Here is a 20,967-nt window from a genome sequence, read left to right on the forward strand (position 1 = left end):
GGCTGTCAAATGCTAGAAAGAAACCCACCGTACGCACTGCAGCTCCACAGTAAATATTCACACACATTGTGGTAAGCGGATGATAATCTCACAGGAGATGATTGGTGAGCGATTTATGATTTACCATGAGGCGTCGCAGTCTGTTCTCAGATTTTCTTCCTATATTATTGAACACATTTAATCAATTTTGCAATGCTATAAAGCCTCGTTTGCTATTGTTATTATATCTCTAAAATTGTTTGGCAAATTTGATTTACACCGGCGAATGTCATGCCTCACAGCTGACAAGTCATTTGTAGCGATTTAGTGACAGGTCACAGTCAGTTGCAGAGCCGTATTTTGCTCACTTTCAGGCTGATAATCTAAGATTTATGATAAGAAATGAGACTGCCACAGATTAAATGGTGATAAGATAATGAAACACACAGGCTTGGCCTTACACAACGCACACTGTTGCAGCTTTCCTTGGCAATCGCAGCCGAGAAAAAAGGGATAGGCTAAGCGAGGCCGCTTGTTGTTTGAATTTTTGATTGCAACCATCTGCAATGTGGCTGGTGTCATTTATTTTCAATGACAGCGTGAATTTTACCCGACTTTCCCTGTGGGGTTTACACATGTGTGATTGTGTGTGATTGTGTGTGTGTGTGTGTGTGTGTGTGTGTGTGTGTGTGTGTGTGTGTGTGTGCATGTTTTTAGCTCAGCAGATTGAAGGGGAAAACAAAGAAAGAGAGACAGGTCTGAACCCATACAGTGTGGTCGACTGTCATATGAGTGCCCCTGGCCTTACTCTGCCGTTAACCAGCAGAACAGAGTGTGCAGCTGCTATTAAAATGTTGTGTAAGGTCAGAACTTCAACAGAAACTAGTTTCACGGTTTTCGGTTATGCCGCTTAGAAGAATCTCATCACATCACAACATATCATTAAATAAAAACAAATGTTTCACATCCAGCAAAATTGCATTTTCTCCGGGTCTTATTCAACTCAGAGCAGAACAGAACTTGTCAAACCATGTTGTAAATTTTTCTTTGCCTTCACCTTCACCCCAGGCACAATGAAACAACAAAAAGAGTCATCACAGAGACATTGGAGTATATAAGGACAGACACAATAATTAGGTAATAGAGGGATTTATTGTGGGCAATTAATGTCAGAGGACATATGCACTTCGACATGTTTTACCTACCGAGCTTGTTCTACCTGGCCCCTGCTGTGGAAAACACTGACGATCACATCACATTTACTGTATCATATACCAGTTGTGACAGTCAAATTACAATGCGTCTGTCACCGAATTGTATGGCAAACATTTCTACTATTTGGAATTTAAAAAATATCTCATCTGCAAATGAAACAATTCCTCGACTTTGACAACACTGCTTCTTCATTAAGTTCTTTCTGGCCGGGCGTTAGAATATTTTTCTGCCTTTTATATAAATGGAAATATTGGTGAAAGAGGCCCATTGTCTTCAGCTGTGTCTCCCATCTGGTACACATTGTGCAGTGGCGGTGTGCAGCGGCAGCAGGCAGCAGCAGTGGAGTGACTAACTGACTCTCTCCTCATCAAACTGATAGGGGGTGCTCTAAGGCTGCCTGACTTAACTCACACTTGATAAGGCAGAGTAGCAGGACTGTCATTGGGTGAATGTAGCTCTGCATATGTGTGTGTGTGTGTGTGTGTGTGTGTGTGTTAGAGAGCACAACAGAAAGAGACCAAGAGAGAGAAATAAAGTAGGTGTGGTATCGTGTTAGACAGCTCGGTTTCATTGCTATCATCACACTTTCTCAACGATGGCATGTTTGACAGTGCGTCTGCTATGCTCCCTTACCTATCAAGCATGTTCCTCTCACATAGGAGTTTATACAGAGGAATTAGACACTGTCTGTCACGATGATAGGCTACATTAGTGTGTTTTTCTTTCGTGTGTATGTTTCCATTTCAGTGTGTTTGTGTGTCCACGGTCGATTTTTTTTTTTTTTTCCCTTCAAGCATTCCACGCTCGGTTCCTTCTTGCACATGTGTTTTTCTCACACAGGTGAGCCTCGGGACAGATGAGCGAGCGGGTTTCAGAGAGGGGTGCGGTTTTTAGAAGCTGTCCGACTGATATTCCAGTGGCATAGTGACGGTGCCAACGCCTGCTAATTTACTGCCTTCTGCCCCCAGGCCTTGTTAGTCATCCATAGGTTAGCAAACAGGCCCTATTCTACTTATCTCTCCCTTTGACAGGGAGAAAGTCAAGTTCAAATGCCCAGGTGTCTGTCAGCTCGTCGACTTGATGTTGTCTTTTTCTCATGCACGACGAATGAGGATCTGGGTCTCATGCCACCTGCCTTGCTTTCAGCGTCAGAAACGAGAGCACGCCATGTTGTTAGCACATACATCTCCTGCATAGTCCCACTTATATGCATTGCGCATACGCTCGAATGCATGCACGCGCACAGCTAACGTTGCTTAATGTGAATTGCGGTCACAAGCTGTGAACTGTAGGTAAATATGTGTTTGTGTTCCTTCTTTGCCGCCAAAGATTATGAGATGGAAATTATTTGGCAGGCATCCAGGAACCCATCGCCATTTAGAGAAAAGATATTTGGCATCGGATCATCACTCCAGGGCGAAGTGAGTGGACTGGAACATGTGTGTATGTGAGTGTATGTGTGGGTGGTTGGGTAGGAGGGGCGATTCACAGTTGCAAAGACGTATTTGAAATATTAAATTTGGTAAAAATTAGTGTAATGTTCAGCCGGAACTCTGCCCGAGTTTAACGGTTGATGATTGGGAGTTTAGAGGAGAAACGCCTCCCTGACAGTTTGAGATGGGAGATAAGAGAGTTTAGGATCTCGGCTCTGATAACTACACACCGAGACACAGGCGCACACAAACCAGCACACACCCTCTTTGTCTAATCTTTGCAATTATTAGGGTGTCATGTTTGGAGAAAGAGAGAGAAGAGAGGCAAAGAGAGAAGGGGTGGGTTGTTGTGTGGTTGGGGGGTGTGTGTGTGTGTGGGGGGGGGGGGGGGGATGCAGGTGCTAGAAGTGGAGGAGCAGCAGAGACAGGCAGGCGCTGCTATGCTCCTCTCCCAGGTATAAACATCTCTCCCTGGGTACCCACTCACTCAGACGCCCCTTAAATCTCTGGAGCTTCAGGTTTCCTCCGGGCTTTTTAGAAGAGGACACATTTTCATACTGGTACATCAGGGTAGTGGTTTAAAAAAAAAAATGGAGGTTGTCCATGAGGGATTTACGTTAAGCTGTGGGAGTCAGTCTCTGCCATAGGGGAGGAGGGAGGGAAGAATGTGTAATGGTTATTAATGACCGTGTCAGATCTGTGAAGAATGAGATTTACTCTCTTAACAGGACCCCGGGTTTGGCTTTATAGATTTTCTGTCTGTGGAGAATACAGTGTTCGAACTCACCTGTGTGCTGCTCCATTCATGCACACACACACACACTCAGACATCTTACAGTTTTTTTTTTTTTTTTTATCCTCATTTTTCTTTTCTCTGTCTTATTCTGTGATACACACAAACATGAAAACACACACACACACACACACACACACACACACACATTCTGGTGGATGTGGCCTCCGCTATGCTACACTTTGTTCTGCACAAGCTGGGGCTCCCACGTGGTGAAGGCAGCCGTCTAGCTATGACAGCTTAGTGCAGCGATGGCTCTCACCGGAAACCCAGCCTGCACTGTGAGATGAATAGCTTCCTGGCCACACACAAACACACAGGCAGATACACACAAAGACACACATTCGCATACATACAGTTTATGTGCTGGGTCCCACCCACGCAGATCTCTCACAGATAAGCTGCGCAGGTGTTTGTCTAGGCGAAGCAGGTTCACAGCGGAGTTGTTTTATGCCATGAAAGTGACACAGTTGTGAACGTAATGATCATCTCGTGTGGTAGGGAGAGATGGCTTTTATCAGGTAAAGTCATCAGGAATAACTAAACCTCACTGTGTATTTTTTCTCTCACTGTCTCTCACTCTCTTTCTTGTTTCTCGCTTTAGAAAAAAAAAACTAAAAACAACAGCATTGATTTAACTTCTTTTACCCTCCTCTTCTCTTCTCTGCAGCAGAGGCCAATCATGATTCAGGGGCGGGATCTACGTCTCCAGAGCCATCCACCCCCAGCCCTCGGAGGGCAGGATCCGGGGAGCATGATCTGCTGACCTGCGGCCAGTGCCAGACCAACTTCCCTCTGGGCGATATCCTGGTCTTCATCGAGCACAAGCGCCGTCTGTGCCGGGGCCCCGGGAGCGGCCTGGGGTCTTTCTCCAAGCCTGGGGAGAGTGGCGGGATCACGGGCATTCCCATTTCTCCCAGGGCCAGGTCACTAGAGCTGGGGAGAGGGTCCATTCCGGTGGAAGTGGGCATCCAGGTGACCCCCGGAGGAGAAGAGGATGAGGAGAGGAGGCTGACGCCGGCCAAGGGAATCTGCCCCAAACAGGAAAGAGGAGGTATGGAGACTGGAACACACTGTAGGAGGATGCAATTACAAGAGCCAATAAGCAACTCAATTGTGTACACACAGTCTGAAGAGAGCTCCCTTGTCAGTATAGATGCACACGTATTAAACACACATATAGATGCAAGAAACATGGAGTCACAGACACACACACCGACACGCGCACGCATCTCTCACCTGTCCAAGACAGATAACTCTCTTTAAAGAATCCCAGCTGCTTGTTATTTTGACAGTGGCCTTCAGGAGGGATTAATGTAGCCTGGGATGATTTCATTAGAGTGAGTGAGAGCTGCACTGTGTGTCTATTCTGCTTCATTCTAAGTAAAACATCACACACACACACACACACACACACACATGCACACACACACACACACACACACACACACACACACACACACACACACAAATACCAAACAAACACACACTAGCAGGCCTGAAGGACTTCTTCAGCTGAAACCAATTGTGAAAGGCGAGGAAGAAGGTGATAGAGGAGCCGCCCCCAGTGTGTGTGTGTGTGTGTGTGTGTGCGTTTGTGTGTGTGTTTGCGGTGGTTTTTTTTTTGCTCATGTGAGTGCACATCTGAGCGTTTGTAAAGAAATTCTGCAGCACATAAAAAAAAAAAGAGGTTAAGAAAGCTGATTAAAATTCATCTGTGTGCGTGGTGAGGAGAAGAGGATTAATAAAGCAGCAAGGCCGTTCATCTGGCTGAGGGGGGTTGGGGGGGTGGTGGTGGTGGTGCTGCTGCTGCTTCTGGTGGTGGTGGTGGTGGGGGGGTTGTAGACTGCCAGCGCTGCAGGGAAACCAGTTCAAAGTTATCAGAGGAGACAGTCACCATCACACCCAAGAGCTGGAAAGGCTATCCAGGATTACACAGACTCCAGCAGACTGAGAGGGACTTGGTTAGGAAAGGGAGCCAACTGTGTTGTAAAAGTTACCAGCTACAGTCACATAGAAAAAGATTATACGATTAACACACAGACTAGTCACCACCACACACTGTGTGTTAAACTGGGATGTTATAAAAAATGTCTTTGTAAAGGGGAAACTCTCATTTTGTATTAAGTTGTACATGTGACGTTTTCAAAGATATTAGGCTCTTAAAGTATGGAGTAGTACCTTCAAAATAAAAGGTATGAAACAGGACAGTGTCGCAGACATGAATAGATTCATATGTGCGAGTGAAATATTACAGTTTTAATTAGGTTAATAAGATCTTGCACAACTGCCACCACACATCGAAATGAACTGAGCGGTTGTACTGGTTTATACAAACAATGATAGACAAAGAAGAATCAATGTAAAAGGTGTGAATGAAGACTTTATGTAGATGCCATGACAACAGGCTCTTGGTTCATTGGGTTCAGAGCAGGTGCAGGTTTTTTTTTTTTTATTACATTTAAATCCCTAGATTAAGCAACAATATTTTGCTGATCAGATTCAGTCAACCCCCAAAATGTAAAACACCAAAAACACAAGAGAGGGGCTTTAAGTTTTTCTTATACTCGTGTATTAAAAGCAACTTTTAATTTAGTTTTGTATGTCACATATACACTCAGTTTTTACTGTAGGATTCTATAAGATTTAGCAGGTCTGGGAGATATTGCAAAAACATTTTATAAAAGAAAGCCCTGGGAAAAAAGATTATACTTTTGCACATTTTGTTCATTTCACAATCAAAGCTGCTGTAGACATTTTTGTCATCACTGCAGAAATCAGCACATATGCACAGTTCCTGTGTGTGGCCAGCAGCTGTGTGTGGTCACCAACTTTGCAGTGGGAAATTTTTTTTTTTTTTTTTTTTTTTTTTTTTTACTGGAGCAGATCACAAACAATATGTGACAGAACAGTTTGGGATGTCACTGCTAATTTCAGGACATAAAAAGCCAGGGCATTATTTTATACAGACAGACATACAGACAGAGTACAGACATTTTCTCAGGAGAAAACATCTTGCTTGTAAAAAGTAATAATTAATAATCAATCAATTTGACAGTGCCCCTCAAACATTCCACTGTAGACAGTAACATGGCTTTTATCAGTTTAATTTTTCAGCAGACGTTAAACGGCCTTTAGCGGCGAGCTGCAGCAGGAACATACAAACATGGAACTCATTTGGAAGCTTATGCAATGAGAAAGACTCAGTGCATTTTACATGGCATTTTGTCTGGTAGGTGGTCAGAGGAAAAACATTTAGGCAGAGGTAGTGAGTGAGGCAGCCTGTTCGAGCAGCAGTCAGTTAGTCACTCAGACAGTCTTATCACTAAGAGAACAGGACATGAAAGCACTCGAAGCCCCAAATGAAAGAGAGGAGGAGAGCTTTGTTCAACACATTAGATGCCACTCAAGGCAGTCTCAAGTTTCAACCAAATTAGATTACATTATTAGGTCTAATTAAGTCCAATGTGTTAGCAGCACACACTCTCCCAGACACACACACACACACACACACACACACACACACACACACACACACAAAAATGGCAACATGTATCAAACTTACATAAGAACAGAAATGCACTGTAGTGTGCATGAAGTGCTTGTGCTGTATGCATAACCTTTAACCTGCTCATCTCCTGGATTGTTTTTTTTTTTTTTTTTTTTTCACCTGGTTGTGTTTTATAACATCCTGTCTGGCCTCTTTGTCTGTCAGCCTGCTTGCTTAAAATGCAAACATGCTGCAAGGCTAGCAGATTCAACCCCAAAAGGTGCAAACACGCTCACACACAAACACACACACACGCGCACACACACGCACACACACACACACACACACACACACACACATACATACATACACGCAAGCGCACGTGCATTCTTTCGTACACATGGCGTAGATGAAAAATGGCCCTTCTGTGCCCTGTTTTTTTTTTCTTTTTTTTCCTGAATTTCTCTTGCTGATGCATGCACTCTGTGTGTGTATGTGCAGGATTTGTAAGAGTATTATAATATGTGTGTGCGCTTTGTATGAATTTGTGTATGAGTTTGTGTGTGTGCGTGTGTGTGTGTGTGTGTGTGTGCTGTCTGTGAAGAATGATGCGTGTCATCAGGCAAGCGAGAGGTTGTCGCTAGGGGAGCGTTTCCATGCTAAGACGACCCTGGCCCTGCTTTGAACTCCTCCCAGGACGGCTGCAAGGCCCCCTCGGAGCACTTTAAGACATCCAGTACATAAGGGTGAAGTCACATCATGACAACCTCTCCCTCTCTCCGTCTGTCTCGCCCTCTCTCCCTCACAAACACTGTGTATAGAGATCACACAGTAAATATTTCATGAGACGATGTGAACGACAGCGACATCCTCAAACAGCTCGCTCTGTTTTTCTCGCCGTCCACTTCTGATCTCTTTGCTGTCATGTTTGCGGGCAGCACAGTCATATCACTATATTAGGCTGAAGATTTAGCCCTGCTTCGTTGTTTTTTTTTCTCGTTTTTTTTGTAGGTGGGAGGCAACTTACAGGCCTGATGTGATACCGATACTGGTGCTCTTAACTGAAACAAAAGAGCCTCTGGATTTATGATGAAAGACTTTCAATGAGATACCCGCTACTTTGGAACTGTCACACCTACATGCAGAACAATTTTGCAGGTGTGAAAGTGTTAAAGTGCACAGGGCCCTTTTAAAGTGATACAATCAGGTTTTCTTCTTGAGCTAATGGCCAACAAGGGATTTTCTTTTTCACTTTAAATGCGTAATAGTAGTTTCTGGATGATAACCTGTGATACATTTTACAAAACATATCAGTAGTAACGATGACCTTTGCGCTCAAAGAGGTCAAATCTGCAGTGTTTGACACTTGTTTCACTGCTGCTGCCACTAAATAGCTGTGACACCACAGTCCTCACACCTCTCCACTGGTGTGGATTTGAAGGTGTCTTCTCTTCTCCTCTTGTCTCTCTCTGCCCCCCCCCTCCTTTTTTTTTTGCCCCACCACCCAATGCTCCTTTAATCACCTGGCTTGCTCTCATTTCCATATTAAATAGGCTTTAATCATGAAAAGCAATCAGGCTTTTGCATATTCATACCTTCCCCTGTACGCCGGCTTCCCTGTCTCGCTCCAGTGCCAAGCAGCCAGTAATCAGTAGGCAGGCGGCGTAATGCCATAGCCCCGGCCCATCGCATGAAAACACACACACTGCGTGAGTTAGAAATAACTTCACATGCTACTTACGTATTATCTCTACTCCAAGAGAGAGAGAGATAGAGGGAGAGGGAGAGGGGTAGAGATAAAAAAAGAAAGATGGCGAGACTGATCCCTGATTTGAGCTGCGAATATTTGTACAGAGGCTCAAGGAAAAGTCGATTTGCATAATGACTTTGTAGTTTTGCATTAATCACATTTGCATATGAAAATGCGTTAATTACTCCTGATGATTTTTTTTTAAAACTTGCTTCATTTGATGTCCAAGCTCTGGGGTTGTGATTAGGGGTTACATGGTGGCAGTTGTGTAGGTGGTGTGTGTGTGTGTGTGTGTGTACACTCAGTTGAGTGTATGTGTGTGTGTGTGTGTGTGTGTGTGTGTCTGCAAGTGTGTCTCATGTGTGTTCATGCAACCCTGGTGCAGTCTCTGTGTGTTTATGTGTTCTTACATGAGTGTTCTGAATGCTTGCCAAGGAATTTATCTTGTGTCTGCTGTTAGGCATGTGTGTCTATTTTCATTTTTCTCATTTGTGTGTGTGTGTGTGTGTGTGTGTGTGTGTGTGTGTGTGTGTGTGTGTGTGTGTGTTTATATGTGTTTCCCAATTTCTTGGAGTGGCAAATATTTCTTTATTCCGCTGTGGGGAAAAAAAGAGAAGTACATTCCTTTCCCCACTGGATAAAATGAACACACACTCATGATACAGTATCTCCTTCTTGTGTATGTTTTTTTTCCCATTATATGTTGCAATAGGGAAGAAAAGAAAGTGAGAAAAAAGATGTAGTGATATTAGAGGTATTTTTGGAGGCCTTGACTATGTTCCATACATTCAAATTTATAGATTACTATCATGGCATTGCTTAGAGAATAGAAGAGAATAAAAGATACTCCTGTAGTATTTAAGATTTAAAAGCTTTTTCCTACACCAATGCAACACACAAACCTGGCTGGATTTTATTTTTGAAAACATTTTATGCAAACAAAAAAAAAAAAAAAAAAATCAAATTAAAAAACAAAACAAAAACAGAGTACAACCAATGCAGCAAAAGTCTGAGACCGCTTTCCCCTTCCAGTGCTTTCAGACGTTTGGACTATACATTGTACATCCAAGAAGAACATTCTGCATTTTGTTTTTGTGCATTTGTATGTATATAACTGCATGTCCTTGTGCAGAATGCTGCATGTGACTCACTCTGTATAAACAATTGCAGTAACCCCTGCACCGCCACTTGTAGACATGAACTGGCTGAATCTATAAAGTGAATGATTTACCACACAGAAATGTGTTTATCTGTCAGTGTAAGAACAATAAACTTTAATGTTTCATTTCTAACAAATTAACAAAAGAGTAAGAAACATGTTTTGCTGTCTTTCTTAAGATTTGCACATGAGCAGTGATGTTGATCCCGTGGAAACACATGACAAAAGACAAGCTTTTGCCTTAGCTCAAAAGGCAAAATAATTTCCACTTGTAGTAATTGATTCTCCATTTATATGTCCCTGTATGAGCATTTGGGTTCATGTGTGTGTGTGTGTGTGTGTGTGTGTGTGTGTGTGTGTGTGAGTGTGTGTGTGTGTGTGCGTGCATACAATTACAGTATACATATTCTTGCCCGTGTATGGGCCCCTAGTGTTGTTGGCCCATAACACTGCACCTCAGACAGGACCACCCCAGGGGCTGTCTGACTCTGCTTGTGTCTGTCTGTCTGCTCTATCCAGCAGGGTCAACTAGGTCTGTAAGGGAGCTGCTAAAATGGCACAGCTGCACACCTGACACACACATACATACATACACACATACACACAGGTAGAAAACGCACATTCACACTTTTATGCAGAAAATGGAAACATGCATGCAGGAGTACACACACAGATAAGAGCCACAAACACACACACACACACACACACACACACACACACATACACACAAAACATATGTGCATGCAGGAATGCATACAATGACTCTCATCTCACATTAAGGCCTGCATCTCCCACCAAACACACTCATGCGCTCACAGACACACGCACGTACACACACAGCTTAAAGGCTCCCACATGAAGGCATCAAACGCTCCACAGTCAGCTTTATGGCACTCATATGGCAGCAGATTTGATATTTTCCTACCACAGCGGGGGAATAAAACTCGCCACTAATTTGGACTGCGAGCGCCACCGCTAACTTTCAGCATGTGCCGACTGACTGTGTCTTCCAGATGTGTGGACTCTTTGCTCCTTAACAGCCTTACTTAAGAGGCATTAGAAACCTCACACCCCGTCCCTGCTACGCATGGAGAGTGATGATGGCGCTCTGGTATTCAACACAAACACGCTGCTTTTTGTGTGGCGCTTTGAGCGAAGTGCTGATGTGAACTTCATGGTCTTGTTGCTATGGACCATAAGTTGTCTTGTGTCAGTGGGAATCTGTGAATGTGTTTATGCTCTTTACATAAATAGCTATAATCAAGGTAATTTGACTGCTGCACTGTCGTTATTGGAGCTACCTCTGGCTTCTCCTCACTGTTGGGGACATTTGATAACAGATGTGCTCTCATCAGCGCTGAGTAACAGAACAACTTTTAGAAAGAACTTCTAATGTGTATGCACACTTTTAAATACATGTGCATGAAACACCTTAAACCAGAACCTGCTGACCAACCTGTACACCTTTCTCCTGCTGTGCTCAGGACAGACATGCAGATAAAAATCCTCATGTCTCTGTAGGTGTTTTGTGCAGTCTGTCACACATTAGTGCATAACATATAATACCCCCTTTTCAGGAGTAAATGGAGAGATTTTCTGACCAGGGCGTTCACTCCCATTTTTCTATTGACAAGTAGTGTGTGTTTGCCTTTGGGGGGAAGGGGCTACCATTAGTACTTGTGAAAAGGAAAAGAGATGGCGCTTGTTAGCCAGTCAGACAAGGGTAATCATACTTGCTACACTGTTGTTGTTCCTTTCCTCTTATCTTATTAGCTTCCTGCTCTGATTGGGTGGGATTGTGGGAGAAGAAAATGAGGAGACAGCGTTTATGGCCGTATTTTTCCTTTTACAGGCTGCTTCACCACAAGAGATATTGAAAGCCTTTCATGGTACACTTACGATTCCCCTTATTTCATCCACTTATTTGTCTTGAGCAATTACTACCAGAGAGAGGGAGAACACTAGACACAGACAAACACATGACAAGCACAAGCTGCTTTTATGTTGGTTTGTCACTTAACTATAAATCAGAGGTACAACAGGAACAATATCTTGTTCACAAACAAGATAGTATCACCAACCTTCATACACGCTATACGACACTCACGTCCACTGTAGCTATTTATTGCTGGGGAATGCAAAAATTTTTCTAAAAAATATAATTAAATTTTAATCTAGTAACAAAGAGTCACACAAAGTTTGGAAAAAAAACAACAAATTTTCTAACTTACCTCGTCATGCAGATGGATTTGGTTTAATGTGCCCAGGTTTTTCAGATACCCGTCTCGGGATTTCAGCCTCTGCCCCAGCACAAGAGAGATGAAGGGAATTTCATCTGTTGTGCTCACACTGACAAAAAATAAAATGACATTTAAAAATTTTAATAGCAACATGTCTTTCCTATAACAGTGTCCCCATTACTAATAATAATGATTCACAGAACACACTGTCAACAGTCTTTAGAGGGACGGACTTTTTTCGCCGTCTTTTTTTTTTTTTGGGTAGAAAGTTTCATTTCTGGTGAAAACTGTTTACAGCGAAATTTGTGCATTATCCAGAGACATTTTATGTGGAAACACACATTGATTTTGAATAGCGCAGACATATTTTTTTTGATGCTGTGAGCATCGCAGAAATGGATGAGTTAAGGCAAGAAGACCTGACCAGCTAAAACCAAAACTATTCGCATGGCTACATTTTTAATATTTTGGGTGGACAGACCCTTTAAATGAGAGGACACAGTTTTCACCAGGCTTTATTCATTATAAATGTGTTTTTTAATAACTTGTGTTACTTTTTATATTCACTTTACCCTATTAAACCTGTACAGCCATCTACAAGTAAAAGGAAGAGACATCTGCTCTCGTCTGTTTCTTGGATGAAAGAGGACTTGCACTGTCATGTCCATAGATGGCATTGCAGACAGGGGAGTTAACTGCTCAAGGTTAAGGGGCTACGCTCTCCCTCCATACTGGCGTAATTCATACTTTTTCCAGAAAGCCCTCTTCTCTGTGTCTGTCTTTCCCAGAGCAGAACAGAGCAAGCCAAAATGAAATAAAGCCTAAGATGTTATCAGGGTGATTGGTGCCAGCGGAGCTTGTCTGGGCCTGTGGTCTGGCGGGGCAGTGCTGGCCCGTACCAGCGCTTGTATATGTGTGGGTGTGAGTGTGTTTTGTGTGTGTGTGTGTGTGTGTGTGTGTGTCCTAAAGGCACTGGATAGATGAAAGCTTTCTTTAACCATAAGCTATGCAGGAGCCGTGCCAGAAGCAGGAAATGTATCAGCGTGATAACAGCCAGAAAGACAGAGAAAGAAAACGAGAGAGAGAAGGAGAGAAATGAGAAAGAGAGAGAGAGACAGAGGGAAAGGCCACACAGAACCCAGAGGGGGAGGCCTGGGGCCAAACTCAGCCCCATCACACACTCACATGTCACTTCATAAATATGTCTTGGGTGTGTATGTTGAGAGATGAACCTATATAGGTACGGTACATGTCTGCATTTATATGTGTGTATGGGTGTGTGTGTTTGTGGAGCATTTGAGGTTAGGTGCATGCCAAGAGACGGTCTGACACACCTGTGCATGTTTTGGGACCCATAAGAGAGAGAGAACAGAATTCACCTGGAGACATGTCCGTTGCAGTGTTGATGAATTTGTGCCGCCGGCCTTCATGGTATCATAAAACCTTATAGAAGAGACAGATCAACAGATAGATAGACAGAACACAAGGACAGAGGGTCTCACATTACATTATGCACATAAAAGCGAAAGCTGATTATCTTCTGTACAGTCAACTGATCACTTTACATCAGAGTAATCAGCTGATAGATAATAAAAGAATTTTATCTTCATTTTTTGAGGGTGCCACATTTATCATTGCAATAATGATTCAAAGTTTGACATTTTGTGAAATACGCTTATTTGCTTTCTTGGCTATAGTTAGACGATGAAGATAATTACAATCCTCATGTCTGTATGCTAAAAATTGAGCTACAGCCAGCAGGCAGTTAGCTTAGCTTAGCACAAAGGCTGGAAACAGGGCTAAACTGCTTGCCTGACTCTCTCCAAAGGTGGCCTATCTGCACTTCTAAAAATTAACACGTTATATTTTGTTTGTTTAATCCGTACAAAAAGTGTAAAAAGAATGGGACAAAATTCACAGGAAGTCACTGCTCTGCAGCAAGAAATAGTGTTGTAGATAACTCCCCATATAACCACAGCTCTTGTCATCTTTACACTTCGGTTTTTCCACAGATCTAGCAGAGCAGTTGAGCAGCTGAACATCTCTGGTCCATTTATATTTTTAACACTCTCCCCTTTTGTTGCTTCAGTTTAGTAAGCTAACACTAATTAGATAGCTTGCAAAATGGTGTCAAATGATGCAACACGCCTTGTGCTCTCTCCTGCCTCACAGCCTCCGCTTTGTGTTGGAGCATGAGGAAAAAGCACTGTATCCTCTCACAACCTCAAATAGCCAGAATTAAATATTAAACTGGAGAAATTGTGGAGTAATGGTGAAACAGCTCATGAATGTTCATGGCTCTCTCTCTCTCTCTCTCTCTCTCTCTCCTCTCTCTCTCTCTCTCTCTCTCTTTCTATGCTGTTTCTGAAGCATGTGAGGGGCAAGTTTTATAGCAGGCTGATTGGGTTGGAAGGGCTTGTGTGCTGCATTCAGGGCCACGGTGGTATTTTCCTGTGGGCTGCTAGTTAAGTGGGACTGGCTGCTTGGCTCCAATGGGCAGGAGCCAGCTGGGGACCATTACTACTGCTGAAAGAATATAGCACCCCGTCGCAGCCTGGTAGACCGGGATACACACACTGAGCATGGGCATATGGATGCAAACACATGCATACAGTACATGCACATTGCCATATACACACATACTGTACATCACACACATCACTGTATTTTTCTATTTTCCTTCTCTCTTTATACTCTCTGTCTCTCTGACACACACACACACACACACACACACAGAGGTAAGGTGAATTCACACACAGTATATAAAGTGTGACACGTCACTGCAGAAGGTGCAGCCTTAGAGGAATTTGCAAAAGGACACGTGCTTATCAGGGAGATGAGCGCCGCATCCCTGTGTGAAGCGCTTTGCTTTTGTTTAATTCATTTCGTCAAGGATGAAAAAATAGAGACACATTTTACTTTTTCTTAAAGAAAAAAACACAACACAATACATTTCACACACTGTTTGTATAAAATGATTGATCCAATGAAAAATTTAATAAACCCACAAAACAGAATTCGCATGTCACTCATATGTCAAAGTCAATTTCCTATTCACTGGCAGTGAATAGGAAATTGACTTTCTGGACAAAGTGAGAGTCCCCTGAGGGGTATAACTGGAGCTCATTTGGATGTAAAACCTCGAACAAACATTGTGTGAGTCCACAAACTCAGTCTCCATTTCACTGTCAAAGCAGCTTGAGTTTTTGTGTTTTGATGCCATCACCCATCCAAACATAGTTTTTTTTTTTTTTTTTTGTTCATCTGTTGCATCATTGAGGACATTTTCCCTAAAATATTTCCCTCGCTATTTACTTTGTTTATCAGTGGTAGATTTTTCCTTTAATTCAGCATGCTTGCACTCCTAGTAATGGCGCCATTGCATCCTTTTTTTCATTTTATGTGGTTTTGTTTTCCCTGCTGTGTCATGGTAAAATGGGTAGGTGATGGAATGAGAGATTAAAGTGCTTGTACTGTTATTGAAAATGGAAATGCAGGTGATAAAGAAAAACAAAGCACACTTTTCTCCTCTGCTCCCATTCTGCCTACCATTCTCTCTCTTTTTCCCTCTTTCACTGTCTGTCCTTCTTTTTTCTTATTTTCCCTCTCTCCCACCCCCCCCCTTTCCTACTTTCATCCTCTCCACCATCTTGCTCCTCTCTCTTACATCTTGTGCATCTTGAGTGTCATCCATTTGTCAGCGTCACATGATAGACAGCAGACCCCACAAGAGACACATGCCCCCAAAAACACACACATACACACACACACACACACACACACTTGTGCACACATGCATACAGGCGCTGGGACCAGTTAGGGGCTGATGGCGATGAGTCAGGCTTAGAGAAATGCCACAGAGAGCTTAGCTAATGCACTTTATGGAGCTCCCTTTTTCTTTTCATTCTCCCTCTATCTTTTTTTTTTGTCTGTATCGCTCCCTTCTTCTCCCTCCCTCCTTCTTTCTCCCTCTTTGTCCTAGAAGCTGAGCCAAAAGTCGTAGCTCTTTACTGACAGAGAGGTCTTTCCAGTTATTTTTCACAGCGCGTCCCCTGTGCCCTAGCTGGGATAGCTCGCCTCATGGCGGTAACGTGCTCCCTTGGTTCGTGCTACATGAGAGCCTCTTCCACTCATGCATTGTTGTACAGCTGGAGTCGCTCAGTGTGTGTGTGTGTGTGTGTGTGTGTGTGTGTGTGCCCGTGATCAAGTTGTTGGAGATACCTGATCCCTTTTATTGTTCATTTGACCCGCATCCCAGGAGGCATGAGGGTCAGGGTGGAGTACACAGATACCCAGTACAGGTGCTTAGTGTGTACATGGGAGAAAGAGAGGACAGGGAGCGAGAGATAAATGTAGTTATAGGAAGTGAAAGAGAAAATATTTTGAGCGTTGCTTTCAGCCCTGTGCACTTTTCAGCACAAACACATTAAGGAGCACTGTTTCTTTAAATCCTCTCTTGGGCTGTCAGGCATTTCAGCTGGTCATATTGGCTGCAGACACACACACACACACACACACACACACAACACACACACACACACACACACACACACACACACACACACACACAGATGTATATGGTTAGCAGGCCAAAGCTGGTTTGAGTTAGCATGGAGCCAGTCACACTGTGTGAGAGCCTTACCCCCTGCCTGCTACTGCCACCCTCCACAGTCTCTCTCCTTCTTTCTGTCTCTCCATCTCCCTCTTTCTTTCACCACATATGTGTGACAGTCAGCTGCTGCTGCTCGCCCAGACCATAGTTTAACGTCCAAGGTCCCTACTCCCTGTGAGACACACACACACACACACACACACACACACACACACACACACGGTTGATCTGCGTGGCCCCGTGTGTCTCCTGATTAGCCCCCTTCATGACAAACAAGCCATCAGAGCAGAGGGGAGCGGAGCACGGAAGGAGGAGGAGGAGGAGTAGTAGGGATGGATGGGAGATGTGAGGAGGAGGAGAGGAGCAGAGGTGTAGGCGGTGGTGGGGGGTGGTGGGGCAGGGGGTGAGGAGAGGAGGCTGGGACCCCTGGGGACCCCTAGATCACAGCCATGCTAATGAGGAGCTGCTTTGCCAGCAGCAGAGGTGTCAGCTAACCCCTGACAGGTGCACACACGCGTACTCCCAGGGCCTGTGCGGGCGCGGGTACGCCTGTGTCTGTGAGAGTGTGTGTGCGTGCACAGAGAGGGTAGAGGAGAGGAGGGGCTGCAGGGGCAGGTTTCTGTCCCAGTGGCCTAGCCTGCGGCGGCTTTGTTCTGTATGCAAATCTGTCGCCGTGGTGTTCTGTCGCCCTTGATGGAATGTCGGAGCAGTACAGCGAACCTGAACCCCAGGAATGCTGCAGTGCACATACACATATACAGTAGTCTCACACACACACACACACACACACACACACACACACACACACACACGTGACACCTACAGTAGCATAACCTCTGTTTCCCGACTCATCTCCTTGTTAACAACCACAACCTGCACTGTCTTCTGCTTCTACACTAAAGCAACATTATTATACACACTCCAAACTTTGCTCCCTGGATGTAATATGTTTCACTCCGAACGTGGTACGGTAGAGAAGTTGGGTGGCTGGCGTTCAGATTCTACTTATTTTCAATTAAGGGTTTTTTCCCTGAGCTTTGTGAGAGTAAATTTGGCATCAGTGAGCCTTCATTACCATCCACTCACTGTTCACTGTCAGCTGCGAAGCTCCAGTTTGCCCATCTTGTCGAAGGCTGAGCTTGTGGATTTTTGTTATTCTTCTGTGGTCTTATTATAAGTCCCCCTGGATTAGAGCATCTGATAAAGGCCCCAAAATGTAAGTGTAATATAAATGGAAGGAGCTCATGCTCCGAACTGTAAATCAGACTCATGCTGGAGGGATGGCATATGTGAATTCCTAAATTAAACACAAATCCACATGTCTACACCATACGCCTGGTGTCTACTTCAGCCCCGCCAAGCTCACACCAACTTTTCTACACTGGCCATATGCGAACAGTCAATACCATGGCTCCCCTTCATTCATTGGCATTTTGTTTGTACTTTTAAGGAAAAATAATGGCTATAAAAGGCAATCTGGAAAGAATAAAATCTGATGTAAAGCTCAGATCTTAGTCCCTGAAGACTGGGTTAATTGGCCCCGTGGTTTAGTAAAAAAACCAACCCAGGAGAGAAGGAGAGCATTATTACTGGCCCACCTCAGCTCCACGCATGTGCCAATGTTTTAATAACTTCCTCCAGGCCTCCTGGCCCTTAGCCCTCGTTTTGCTGCGCAGGGCAGGGCAAGAGCTGCCCCCGCTACGCTGCTCTCAGGTTTGTATTGTTTCTCTGTTTCATGGAAAAGTCTGGACACCTGGGCAGATACATAACTGATAGTGGGTTTTTTCGAGGTGAATCCCATCATACTGTAGCATTCACAAGCAGTATTGCTAGCAAAATGACCAAAAGCAACGCAATTCAGTGTGTAATGCAGCACCATATCACAGAATCCTGCTGCGACTCCATTTCATTTAACCTCTCATCATATTCACTGAAACAGTGTGTGTGTGTGTGTGTGTGTGTGTGTGTGTGTGTGTCATTATATGCGTGTCTGTGTGCATATGGTGTGCCAGAGTAAATTGGGCGATTAGGTCCAGCATCAGTGATTGCGTGGAGAGGAGAATGTAACTGTTCTAACTGGTAGTTGACCTTGGCGGTCAGCGGTGGAGGGGTCCCTGCCTGCGTGTCAAGCAGACGACTATAATTACCACAAACTGAAGCATGACACGGCCCACCGTGATTCTTTAATGAAGGCTTTTATTGGCTGGAGCACTGAGCGGCGACAAATACTCACACTCTCCCGGCATGTGTGCAAGTGTGTGTGTGTGTGTGTGTGTGTGTGTGAGAGAGAGAGAGAGAGCAGAAAGAATGGAATGAGGATGTCTGAGAACTTAAATGCGGTGTATATATCTTTGTGCATTTGCGTGTGTCTCATAGTCATGAGGAAATATGGAAGTAGTATCATATAGATTTCTAAAGGGAGGATTTACTGGTTGTTGGAAGGAATCTGGGTGGAGCTTAATGTTATACCTGTCCCTAAAGATTTTCTTGTTAAGGCTGTAGGATCCTCTTAATTTGTAATTGTTTTCCATCCATCCATCTATCTATTAATCTATCTATCTATCTATCTATCTATCTATCTATCTATCTATCTATCTATCTATCTATCTATCTATCTATCTATATGATTTGTTATTCCAGTCACTTCTCCCCCCCCCACTGTTTTCCTCCCCTCCCCCTGCTTGCGCGCTTGTTTGGGAAGTTGATAAAATTTGTCTTATGCCGTCATTAGGCTGTAGCCATCAGCTGCCACTCTATTAGCTGCCACGCTTCCTTTAACAGCATATGGCTCGGCTGTGTAAGATATGACAAGATGCAAATGTGTTGCTGTTGCTGTAGTGGTGGTGGGGGTGGAGGGCTGTGGGGGTGGGGGTATCTGATTGGGTAGCTTGTAGTATTGATGAGGCCATGTGCGCAGACCAAAATACAGAAGAAGAAGAAGAAGAAAAGAAAACACAATTTGATGAATTTAGCGAGATCATCAGTCCGTCTCCCAATCTCACATCTTCACTTCATATCGATTCTCGTGTGTTGATGGGATTATACAGCTCCCAAGTCTATAGACCCCTCTCAGTCCCTCGGGGCATGTAAATAGCCTCCGCGTGTGTGTGTCGGCGTGTATGTGTGTGTATGTGCGTGTGTGCTCAAGCACGCCTGGCCCTTAAAGTCCCTCCACCTCTCTTCTTACCCTCTCTCCTCCTCCTCCTCCCTTCCCTCTCTCGCTCTCTTCTCCCCATCCAAGCTGTTAAGCTGTCCAGCTCTCTGCTGCCAAGCGGTCGTGTGAAGCCCAGCCAAACTAAACACGGGCAGGCAGCCCGCCACTCGCCCCACACATACATACACACACACACACACACACACACACACACACACATACACACACTTGAAAATGACGTTCACATACGTGTCCACACACACACACACACACGCACACTTAGTAGCTGGAGTCAGGTCATGTCCCACCCCACACAAACAGTGAGAGTGATGGCTGCACCAGAGCCCCACTAATAGCAGAGAAAAACAGACAGAATCAGTAAATGAGCCCCTCATTAACTTTTTCTGACCCCGTCTCCCCTGGGGAAAGCCAAACCAATCACACCGCCAAATCAGCTTCCTGTACTAGACACTGATCCAACATCAGCTTTCGCTCATCTGCTCTGCACGGTACAAGTGTGTGTGCGTGTGTGTGTGCGTGTGTGTGTGTGTGAGTGTGCCGAGGTGTGCTTGCGAGAGAGAGGCAGGAGACACAGAAGAAAAGTGAAAAGAAAACACTGCTGTGCATGTATCAGTGTCTGCATATGTGTTTTACATTCCATGACAATGGGTGGCTTTGAGACAGTCAGCCATCTTAAGGGCCCTTTTCTTGATCACGTAAGACTTTGGGCAGGAGTAACTCCTTCGTCTTTGTTTTTTCCCTCCGGGCTCTAAGCTTTGGGACCACCGTACCAACTTGACTCCGCTTGCGGTAGCTGCTGATGATAAAGTAGATGCAGATGCGTTGCAAGCAAACACAAGACTGTGGAAATGCCTCTTCAGTGCTAGCCTGTGTTGAATTAGATGAATCCCAACCTCAGCTCTTTATATGAGTCACAAGCAAGGCTGACAGGGCCATGCTACAGTGACTGATAGATTCATTTGGCATTATTAAGTCACGCCATTTAAAGGGGCAATTTGTCAGTGAGTGACGTACAGTTTGTGTGTGTGTGTATGTGTGTGTGCAACCACAACAGATCACTTTACTGTACTTGTTATTACACCGATGACGTAGAGCTTTATTTAATGTGGATGCTGTGTTAA

At 44.2% G+C, this 20,967-nt stretch overlaps 1 protein-coding gene across 2 annotated transcripts in view; it reads left to right on the plus strand.

Annotated features, from left to right (window-relative positions):
• bcl11bb (BCL11 transcription factor B b) overlaps nucleotides 1-20,967 on the plus strand; it is a 29,360-nt gene that overhangs the window by 4,669 nt on the left and 3,724 nt on the right. The window contains exon 2 of one of the 2 annotated variants that reach the window (XM_056363417.1): nucleotides 4,094-4,474. In XM_056363417.1, coding sequence (XP_056219392.1) covers nucleotides 4,094-4,474 — 381 coding nt within the window. Of the gene's footprint in view, nucleotides 1-4,090; nucleotides 4,475-20,967 lie in introns of both variants that reach the window. The other variant, XM_056363416.1, reaches the window with a different exon arrangement.

This window comes from Seriola aureovittata, chromosome 19 (assembly GCF_021018895.1).
Source record: "Seriola aureovittata isolate HTS-2021-v1 ecotype China chromosome 19, ASM2101889v1, whole genome shotgun sequence".
NCBI classification, from domain to species: domain Eukaryota; kingdom Metazoa; phylum Chordata; class Actinopteri; order Carangiformes; family Carangidae; genus Seriola; species Seriola aureovittata.